The 11,745-nt window shown below is 34.6% G+C and overlaps 1 protein-coding gene across 3 annotated transcripts in view; it reads left to right on the top strand.

Annotated features, from left to right (window-relative positions):
* Positions 1-11,745, top strand: part of TRDN (triadin) — a 419,992-nt gene that overhangs the window by 75,819 nt on the left and 332,428 nt on the right. For all 3 annotated transcript variants that reach the window (XM_011992160.1, XM_011992161.1, XM_011992162.1), the window contains exons 3-4: positions 10,056-10,214; positions 11,293-11,325. In XM_011992160.1, the coding sequence (XP_011847550.1) occupies positions 10,056-10,214; positions 11,293-11,325 (192 nt within the window). The remainder of the gene's footprint in view (positions 1-10,055; positions 10,215-11,292; positions 11,326-11,745) is intronic.

Genomic DNA, 11,745 nt, shown 5'->3' with positions numbered 1-11,745 from the left:
CACTAATCTTATAAATTTATAATACAGTGATCTAAGTAAATCATCCAACTGGAGTAGTAAAATATTTTGACTTTTATGCTACCAGAAAATTATTTCTGTTGAATCTTAGCTTGGAAACAAATCTATGGAAATCTGTAAACCTACAAAAACCATGTGTTCCCATTTCTTATTATATGATGCATAGATTCAAATCTTGTTTATATTTAACATGGATTTTTATAAGAAGAGAAAAGCAAATTCAATAGTCATACCTTTTATTTATGTTTATTATTAAAAGTATGATATGATGCCCTAATTTTCATGTGGATACTTGACAGGGGTAAAAGAAACCTGAGATATTTTTTAATTTTGCTTTGAAATATAAAGTGCCCGTTATTTGACATGGGTCTAGCCCCAGTTAGCTGGAAATATTCCAGGTTTAAACATCTGTCACACAATTTTGCTGGTAAAAAAGGTGGTTGATTGGGGTCATATTGAGTAAGAGAGGTGAAATATACATCTATTTGCATTCAGTAATGTTCCTTTTGCCTCAAGAAGTAACAGTTGAGTAACAACAAGAGTAATTTAGTTTTACATTACCATAAACTATGATATACTGAGATAACCACATAATTGTAACTGGGGATGCTTGCGTTTAATTTCATTAGGTCCCACACAAGTGCACGTTTCTAAACTACTGAAGTAAGTTAATAGTAAAGATGAGTGTGGAAAAATTTCAATTGAGAAAGTTTTTTAAAGCAGAAGGAAAATGCCCATGCCTCAGATATTGAAAAGCAAGGATTGGAGCTACAATATGACTATTCAAATGTAGATTAGCAAAGTGACAGTCATTTCCTTCTGCAGTCAATAAAACAATTAGCTCACCAAAAGTGCTTTTAAATCAGGATCTTAGCTTTTCCTTTGGTTTAAAAGCATCTAAATATCCAACAATTCTTGCAGATGCAAGTATTTTATTTTTTCAAAATTGCAAATCAAATGGATTTTATCTTTTAGAATCCAATGTACTTCAGGAGTTTTGCATCCTACCCTTTATTTTATTTTATTTTTTTGCATGTGTCTCACTCTCTTAGTCTCTTTTGCTGATATAACAAAATACCATAAACTGGATAGCTTATAAACAGACATTTATTTCTCACAATTCTAGAGCCTGGGAAATTCCAGATCAAATTGCTAGCTGTTTTGCTATCTGGTGAGAGCCTACTTTCTAGCTCATAGGCTTCTTGCTGTGTCCTCACATCATGGAAGGGGTGAGCTCTGTTAGGCCTCTTTTATAAGGGCACTAATTCTGTTTGTGAGGGTTCTGCCCTTCAGGACCTAATTGCCTCCAAAGGCCACAACTCCAAAAACTATCTTGCACAGTTCACTCACATCCCTGTGAAGAGACCACCAAACAGGTTTTGTGTGAGCAACAAGGCTGTTTATTTCACCTGGGTGCAGGCAGGCTGAGTCTGAAAAGAGAGTCAGCGAAGGCAGATGGGGTAGGGCCATTTTATAAGATTTGGGTAGGTAAAGGAAAATTATAGTCAAAGGGCGGTTGTTCTCTGGTGGGCAGGGGTGGGGGTCTTGAGGTGCTCGGTGGGGGAGATTTCGAGCCAGGATGAGCCAGGAGAAGGAATTTCACAAGGTAATGTCATCAGTTAAGGCAGGGACCGGCCATTTTCACTTCTTTTGTGGTGGAATGTCATCAGTTAAGGCAGGAACTGGCCATCTGGATGTGTATGTGCAGGTCACATGGGATGTGATGGCTTAGCTTGGGCTCAGAGGCCTGACACTATCACTTTGGTATTTGGATGTCAACATATGGATTTTTGTGGGGGCATAGACATTTAGATCATAGAACTCACTAAAGGAGAGGGACAGACTGGTCATTTTAGTCTAATATTGGTATTACCCAGAAGTCATAAGGAGAGAGAATGAGTGAGAGTTAGAGAGAGAGAGAAAAGAAAAAGAAGAAGAAGAAGAAAGAAGGAAGAAGGAAGAGGAGGAGGAAGAGAAAGAGGAGGAAAGAAAGAGAGACTGAACGGGAAAAAAGAAGAGGAAAAAATTACATTGCAATTAGAATTTTTGTAAAATCAATCCTCCAAGTGAGGTTAATATTAGAAGCACTATGGGTATTTTATTAACCCAATTTTTTAAATTATACTTTAAGTTCTAGAGTACATGTGCACAACGTCACATGTATACATATGTAACAAACCTGCATGTTGTGCACATGAACACTCCTCAAAACATGTTGGTGTGTTGCACCCGCTGACTCATCATTTACATTAGCTATATCTCCTAATGTTATCCCTCCACCCTTCCCCAACCCCATGACAGGGCCCGGTGTGTGATGTTCCCTTCCTGTGTCCAAGTGTTCTCATTGTTCAATTCACACCTATGAGTGAGAACATGTGGTGTTTGTATTAACTCAACTTTTAATGTCATCATGTTTTGAGGAGTGTTCATTGAGAGTAAAGATAAGAGACTCCAGAGAATTTCAATCTATGTGTATGGTCTCTATGTTAAAAATCTCACTGAATGAAAATCTATTCAGACACTTAATTTTGAAGTTAAATCACTTACATAATTTTGATTTATTGTTCAGATGACTGTAGACAACTATTTAAATGTTCTATTTTTAAGATAGAACATTTATTCCTAAGTATGGCAATAGCAAAATATTCACTTATTTTTAAAGTAAGGCATTTAAATATATGAAAATGAGGTTTCCTCGTACTTTTCTCTTTACAAAAGCATCTGAAAGGTGCTGCATTGAAGCATCTCATAATTTATTTCACAATCTGATTACTCATTCTGAAATCAAATTATTCAACATTTCTATATCTTGCTAAATCATAAAGTTAAATAAAAAATTCATTTTAATGTACATATTTAGTTTCAAGAAAATTTTACAGCATAGCTTTTATTCTGCATTTTTGTCCATGTGAGGATCTTATATACTGTAAACAAAATTATCAAATGCAAAGAATATAGCACAGTAACTGGATTCAATTTTCATTGGCTTCCACCTCTGCATTTCATTATTATTTTTACCTTTGCTCCTCTCAAATTGCTATCAGTTAGCCAGGTCTTCCTGAATTAATCCTTTAGTATAAATTATTTTAAAGAGTCAATATAAGTGAATATAAAAAGAGGATCTCAAAAAATGAGCCTCTCTTAAAATGCTTCTGTGTGGAAAATCTATTTTTAAAACATGGTTTAGGACTATAAATTATTACTATTTTGGTTACAACAAAAGTGGCTTATCAGATGCCAAATATCAAGTGTTGCTTCTGGAACTGAAGCAATTTATACAAATATAGCCATACTTCCTGCATTTTGCAAGAAAAAATAATAGGAAAATGTGTAATTCCGGTACTATACATTTAGAAACCTCCACTGGCAGGATATAAACTCATCTTAGGGGTTAAATACAGAGGAATAAAGGTGTTGCAATAAACGTTTTTGGATGTTTTACTTATGTCTCTAATTCTGTCTTTACTTTCAATTTGAAATAAAACAGTAAATAAGAAAGCAATAAATTCATGGGAGAAAAAAAGGCATTTGGCTCTAAGAGGTTGAAACCCCTTCCCCTGTGATGACAATAATTAAAAATGGCAGTTCTAACATCATCGAAGTCAACCAAACATACCAAGAACAAATGGCCCAATTTATGAGAAATTGTTTGGACTTAAAAAGCTCTAAAGTACAACGTCTTGAGTAAACATCAAGTCAATGAAGACACCAAATTTCACTGTGAATGTATGGGCACATATTTTTGTTTATTCATAAATACCTGTGCCTAGTATTGTTGATGCTGGAAACTCCAGGACCCAAAGTCTCAGAACACTATTAAATTCACTATGAATGCTTTTTGTTTCCAATGAATTCTGCTTAGAAATAAATTAAATTAGCATTTCTACCCTACATCCTTAGGAAATAGTTGACTATTACAAATAATGCCAGACCTTGAGCCCAAACTGTTTCATAAGCCTTTGTATTCTCTGAGCTACATTTCTGAGTCTAAGAAACCTATTAACTTAGTGGAGACAGCATTGTTTTATGCATATACCGACCCACCACTTCAGATTTTAAAAAACATTTTTGTTTTGTTTTCCTATCTGTTTTTCCTTTCTTCTCATCTGAGGCTGTGGGTTGAGAATGAGGAAACACATCTGAAGTTTCATTCAGCACTGGGAAAGTTCTGAGGAAATTTGTTTACCTTCAAGACAAAGACTAAGTAATTTCACAGGAATTTAAGCAAAAAATGACATGTAACTCAGGGCATATTAAATGACACATAATTTGCTAAAATTTTTCTTAACTTGATAAAAATTTCACCATCAGAAGCAAAAGTATTCATATACATATTTGCAGAAATGGAGAAAAACTAGTCATTTAAAATTATTTCTTTAGGTCTAGAAAATTATCTGTATGTATTTTGAAATAACTTTCCTCACATGCCAAAATTAGAACCATGTAGATATCAATTATATATTACACTTAGAATATTGTACATAATCAGTGCTCAATAATTATTGTAAAAGAGAAATCTCTGTTTTGTTTAGCCAACCTCATACTGAGTACTACCATACAGAAGGTACATACAGCAACATATACCAAGTTTACTTGTTCCTGGTTTGGGTAACATTCATGACATTATAAAAAACCCTTACCTCAATTTAGTTCCAAATATTTGGATCTGAATATTTTCTGGGAAGTCAGGGGCAAGCATTAGTTCTTTCATGAGTTCCAATGAAAACAGTCTTTGGATTTCATGGACCTTACCAAGCGTGGCTATGAGGGCGCAGTGACTAAGTGATCTCATGCTAATATTTACAGCAACCTGCATTTATGGAGTGTTGTTGTATGTTTGAGTTAAATGATCATGAAATTTAAACTGATAATTATCTAACATTTATTAAATCATATGTTCTGCCCTATATGCTGATATCGTTTGGTAGTGCCCCACCCAAATATCATCTTGAATTATAGCTCCCATAATTCCCACATGTTGTGGAAGGGACCCAGTGGGAGATAACTGAATCACAGGGGGCAGTTTCCCCCATACTGTTCTTGTGGTAGTGAATAAGTCTCCCGACATGTGATGGTTTTATAATGGCTTTCCCCTTTCACTTGGCTCTCATTTTCTCTTGCTGGCTGCCATATAAGATATGCCTTTCACCTTCCATCATGACTGTGAGGCCTCCTCAGCAACGTGGAACTGTGAGTCCATTATAACTCTTTATCTTTATAAATTACCCAGTCTCGGGTGTCTCTTTATCAGCAGTGTGAAAACGGACAAATGCACATGCTTTACACCAAAAAGTTTATGTATACTGTGCTTCAGTGAACACCAATAAGTGCCATCTGGCGCAAGCAGAGTCATGGGCAGAAGGGCAGAAGATTCCTGGGACCCTTGTTTTCTTGCCTTCCTGTGGAGTGGCTCAGACAGATGCAGATGGACAAATCTAGAGACTCCACCTCTTAGTTGTTCTTTCCTTTGAAGGAAAGCATGAGGGTAGCATTAAGGTTGGGGTTAATCGTTTGAGTTTGAGTGCTGTGCAGTCAGAGTTTAGGTGCCAAGTGCATCAGGAAATACTGGAAACACCAGTTGTGTAGCACTTGAAGACTTTGGGAGAAATTGAGATGATACACAGGCCTCCTTGTTGAGGGGAGGGGAAGCTATTAGTTCCGGCTAGCAAGCTCAGAAGAACTTTTGGTCATTCAACAGACAATCTTGCTTATTTCTTCACATTGATGTTTACTAATTACCAGGCATTGTACCATTTGAAGTGTCTATATTATCTCATGTATTACGCATAAGATCCTTATGCAGTCTTATTTTTATTGTCATTTTATGGTTCAGCAAATGGAAGCACAGAGTACTTTATCCTTTTTCCCACTAACTGAATATGTTACAAATTGGAGTACAGAGAGGTTGAATACAGGAATAACAGGCACTAGAGGGTTGAGGTCTTGATTTAGAATAGTGACTTTGGAAAGCAAGGTATTGCTAACTTTTATAGATGTGGCAAAAGTTAGTCTTCTCAATATCATAGAGCTAATAGGTTGGGGAAGTACCAGGACTAGAGAAAAGTGAGCAAAGTACCATGGGTGCAAAATTGGAGTCCTCCAAAACACTCAAAAATTGAAATAAATAATATTTTCATGCAGAATTTAAATTTTCAAAATTAATGCAAAAATCTATGATGACAAAAATATCAACATTTTAAATAAAGGAAGAATGATTATTACTGTTTCTTCTTTTGTTTCAGTATAGTTGGCACAGCACTGGGTAGGAAGCTTGAACTTGAATGCTATCAGTCTGAACTCAGAGCCCAAGCTTGTAACCATTGTTTGCTGATGTTTCTCAGGATATGAAAAATAAAGAAGGGTCAAATATTACCTACAGACTCTGAGACTGATGGCCAAAGATAACAGTGAAACTATAGACTTGATTTTTTAGAAGGGAAGCTGAGAAAATGATTATTTTTCTTGTATAGTCCCATTTAGAAACTTAAGTATGTGCATAGCTTAGCTTCAAAACCAGAGGACAAACACAAATCTTATTTAACTTTAAACTTTTCTTGGCCTCTCTTGTCTCTCTTGGCACTCTTTCATCAGTGCCAAGAATCCAATTACTGACCACAAGTAACCTAAAGCAGTTTTCCCGGCATTCAGTGGTATATTTTTCTGTAAGAAAACTTGGATACAATTAAGAATGACTTGAACACTGAGAAACATTTCTTATCTCATATAACAGAAGTGCTGAAGGTAGGGTGATTTCAACATTGGATACTTCAAGGCCTTAGCAATGTCATCGTGGACTCATTTTTTTTTTTTTTTTTTCCAGTTTTAATCCTTGCCTTTCTCAAAGAGTCAGCTACTGTTCTCATGGTTACAAGAGGACTGCAGTAGCTGCAAGCTTTTTTGTTCCCATGCAGTAAAGTCTTTGTTCTTCCTTTTAAGAGCAAGAAAACCCCTTCTAAAATCTCCCCATCCCAAACATGACCCTAGAATCAATTGTGATTTTATGCTTTTTGTTTTGACAGCGTATAGCACAATAGTTAACAATCTTGTTTTGGTGACCTAAAATGGGTGTAAAATGTGGCTCCATCACTTACTAGCTATGTAACCTGAGGCATCTTATTTAAATTAACTGTGCCTTAGTTTTCCTATGTTTTACAAAAAGGTAGAAAATAATATACCTACGTCACTGAGTTATTGAGAAGAAAATGTGAGTTAATACATGTAAAGTTTTTATAATGGTGTCTGACTATTATTTTTAAGATGATCATCACTGTCATGTATGCAATTAAACTTAGGGAAACATGAAAGCTAAGAAAGTAAAATTACCTAAGTATCTCCTTAAAAAAAGACATCAATAAAATTTTTAGTTTGCATTGAATAATTTTTTTCCATTGATATGATCTGAATTTGGATGTGAGGTCTGAAAGAGATAATAAGAATCAACTTCAGGACTACTGTCTTATTTAAGTGTGTGTGTGTGTGTGTGTGTATATTTAGGTTTCGGAAAAAGTGGTCCACATGGCTGAAAATCAGAAAATCAGAAGCTGATCTCAAGCTAGCGATGATAACTTCATAAAAATAGCCTGCTTTGACTATTTTAGAGCCAGGCAATATATATATGTCTGCAAAGTACATATAGTACATTTAAGCATAAGCATAATTAAACTGATTTCAATTTTGTTAGATTTTATTGTTAAGCTCTTCAGTTAACACAGAAAGAAGGGAAATGGAGAAATAGTCTCAATCTATTCTCATCATAAAAATCTCATTTGCAGATTTTTCCATTAGGTATAAAATATACCAGTGCTAAAAATGCCTTTAATGGTGCCAGAACAATCCAGTTCCTTACATATGATTCTTTTAAAATCCTCAATTGCAATTATAAAATTATATTTCATTTCCTTTGTCTAAGGTTTAATCTCACCATTCAAATGGCCATTTCTTGCTCACATGAAACACTCAGGAATGTAGTAAAATGGGGTGCAAAGAGTGAAAATACGTTATCAATGAATCATGGAGACAGGCTTCCCAGAGAGCAGCATTTTATACCGGGGGTCACTGAATGGTCTGTGTGCTCCACAAATCCCTCAGAATGGAATATAAAATTAAAAATTAAAAAATTTCCCCAGAAATACTCTCTTTCATATAATTTTCCCATCTCTATGAGATCTTCCCATCAGTATAAACCATGGTACATTCTTCCTATTTGAACAGTGGTAAAAACAGAAAAACTCACTATGATCCTAGTTCCTCTTCTAGTATTACTCAATCTCTGTCATAGACAGAAAAATATACTCACTGCCTCTACTGAATTATACCTTCTTGGTTCCTTCTTTCTCTCTCTCTCTTGCTCACTCCTGCTCTGCCTGTCACTCTCTCCGTCATGTCCCCTCAGAATCCATTGCAGCCTTCTTCCTATCTCTCTGACTTATCTCCCTGACATTTGTTTAAGTGTCTCTGGGTCCACTTCCTTGGTGATCTCACTCATTGTTATGGCTTTGATACCTTCTGTCTTCTGTTGGATTCTTAAGTTTCTGTTTTCAGGTAGAACTCCTCTTTTCTACATCACATTGCATTATACAAATGTCTACATCTTGATGTAAGTATCTAATAGGCAACTCAAATTTTGAAAGTCTAAAACTCAGCTACTTTTCTACTCCCAACCCCACTCGCACCCAACAAGAATCTTGTTTCTCTCCAGTCCTCCCCCAGCTCAGGGCATTTCCTTCCTTCCAGTTTCTCACACCAAAAACCTAGAAGTTATCCTGAATTTCTTTCTGTCACATCACAACCACACTGGAAGCATCTACTATTAATTCTCTCTTTGGAATACATTCAGAATCTGATTGCGTCTCACCACACACACTGTTACCACCCTGATAGAAATCACCATCATCTTTCTCTTGGATTATTTCAGTTGGCTTCATATTTGTCTTCCTGTTTCCAGCCTGGCACCCTTTCAATCTTCAACACAGCAAAGGAAGTCAAATCACTTCATCTTTCTGCTCAAATCTTCCAATGACTTCCTATGTCAATCAGAGTAAAAGTCTAATTTTATGTACTTAACCTTTAGATAATATAATACATTGATATAATTCTCATCTCTTAAATATGTCAAACAGAGAAGAATCTCTGAAAAGCTAAAATAGTTTTTAAAATTAAGGAAAACATAGCTCTAAAATTTAATTACAGATGGATAAAAAATCAGAGGTAATTTATACCATATTTCTAGATAGATCACCTCTGTAATCACATCCTAAAGGCTATGCTTGCCTCTTCAGAGCAGTTTTCATATGATTGGAAAAACAAAATTTTGGAAATTCCTAATCATTTACTTGCACATTTTATGATTCAATCTTTCATTTCACAAACATTTTATATCTCCTAGGACATAGAAAAGGGAAGACTTATAGATTCTATCCATTGAAGTTACTAGCAGTTCGAATACTTTTTAATTTAATGTACAGGGATGACTAACAGATAAATATAATCTATTCCAACTAGAGCTTGATATGATCACTAACTTGACTACTCCAGATTCTTCCTGTGGTATCACAAATTAGAATAAATGGGCCTATCAGTCTTAATTTTGCCACAACTACCTTAGTCAACTTGCAGAACTTGTTATTTGTCTGAAAACTTACAGAGTCATCTTTTCTATAATGCTGTCCCATACAATATGGGCCGAAATGATTTCTTCCATTCCTGAACATCCGTAACACAGCGTTTATTTGCAATCTGGGTAACATAAATACACATTATTTTAATTCACGCCTAATTTTTTTCCTGTGTTAACTCTTATTTGGATTATAAACTTCCCAAGGGCATTTTCTTTCTTGGCATGCATGTATATTATAGCAAGATAAAGTTTCTATTTCTGAGCAAAAAATTGTAGCCAGGAGATATTTAGAATGTTGAAATTGACATATTCATTGTGTCAAAAGAACAAATCAGTAAAAACAGCTTTTCTTAAGTTCTTTGGAAATGATTGCAATTTTTTTCTTTCTTTCTTTTTTTTTTTTTTTTTTTATTACTTTTAGCAAGCTCTATTGCCAAGATTGGCTCGGATCCTTTAAAACTTGTACATGATGCTGTGGAGGAAACCACGGACTGGATCTATGGCTTCTTTTCTTTGTTATCCGACATAATCTCATCTGAAGCTGATGAAGAAGATGATGGTGACGAAGACACTGATAAAGGTACAAAGAACATAGAGATATATCTAACTGCTAGGACCAATATTAGATATGTATTATAGTGGCTTGCCTCAGTTTACATTCAAATGAGCCCTTGGGTCAAGCTAAAACAAAATGTATACATTTCTCACTGCTAAAAGCATATCAACAGGCTGCCAAACACAGTAAATTGGTCTTTATTTGATTTTTATCTTATAGCTTATCTGCCAGTATGGTAAAGATGTCAACATTAAATGCTAATATTAATGTAGCATTACAGCAAAGAGAGTTTCATTATGCACTAGTATAAAACCACAACACAAACTCACATTTATATGATTCTTTGGAAAAAATAGTAGTTATTTTTCAAGTTTATCTCTAGGAAGATTAAAATAAAAACAGTAAAACTAAAAATACATGTAAGTGTTTTATACACATGTGTCATATTTATAGTCAAATAGCAGAAAGCAATCTTACTAAAAGTACAATCAAAAGAGTAAATTTATTGAACCAAATGGTGGTGTAGAATAGAAGGGCACATTCTAAATGTCCTAACAATTATGCAACTAACCTATGTGCTCTCTTATATATATTAATGAATAAAAGGAAATAGCCAACTCAAACCACATAAAAACTGCCATTGAATGCGTATGAAAAAAACAAAGCATTATGATTCCATCTATTAGATAACATTTTTTAGGGTCAGTCTTAGTCATCAGAAATCATGTATTCAGCCTTGACTACCAGGAATGCTTTTATTATTAGAGTACTTTTATAACTTTTCCTGAATTTATATTTGTTTTGGCCCCAGTAAGAGTACAAGAGGAACAATAGAGAATTGAAATTAACATGATTTATAACCTATAATGTATAATTTGGATCACTGCCATAATTTTATTGAATTCATAAAAATGAAACAATCTTATACAAATGTATATAAACAAAGTTTATACTTAAAAACTGGAATTTGGGAAGCAAAGTAATGTAAAGACTATGATTGTTAAAACTAATAGTTTTTTAAATGAACAAAGAAAGGGGGAAATAATGATGTCTTATTCTATGTTAAAATATTTTCTAATTTTTTGTTTCAATCTTGGTCTAGGAGAAGTAGAGGAGCCTCCCTTGAGAAAAAAAGGTTTGTTGTTCTCACCTTTGATAATAATTCTTTTTCTCTTACGGTAATATCAATTTTCAGCATGGTTCAGATATATTTTACTTGAGTTGTAGGCTTAATTTATTTTAATATGAAGGTTTTGTTTAATAATTAGGTCAAGATTTATAGTCAGTAAAAAAATATACTCAATTTCTTTTCCAATGAAGGTGGTCTCACTATTTTTCTGATGATTATTTTTAAAATACCTTCTTCAGATTTGTATGGATTCATTTATATACAGACCAATATGAGCTGGAATTTGAGGAATGAGGGGAGAATTCTGTAGCCTTAGAAATAGCCCAGAAAGCCGGGCGCGGTGGCTCACGCCTGTAATCCCAGCACTTTGGGAGGCCGAGGCAGGTGGATCACGAGGTCAGGAGATTGAGACCATCCTGGCTAACA

This window comes from Mandrillus leucophaeus, unplaced genomic scaffold (assembly GCF_000951045.1).
Source record: "Mandrillus leucophaeus isolate KB7577 unplaced genomic scaffold, Mleu.le_1.0 Scaffold405, whole genome shotgun sequence".
NCBI lineage: Eukaryota > Metazoa > Chordata > Mammalia > Primates > Cercopithecidae > Mandrillus > Mandrillus leucophaeus.
This window is presented reverse-complemented; position numbering and strand designations above follow the sequence as displayed.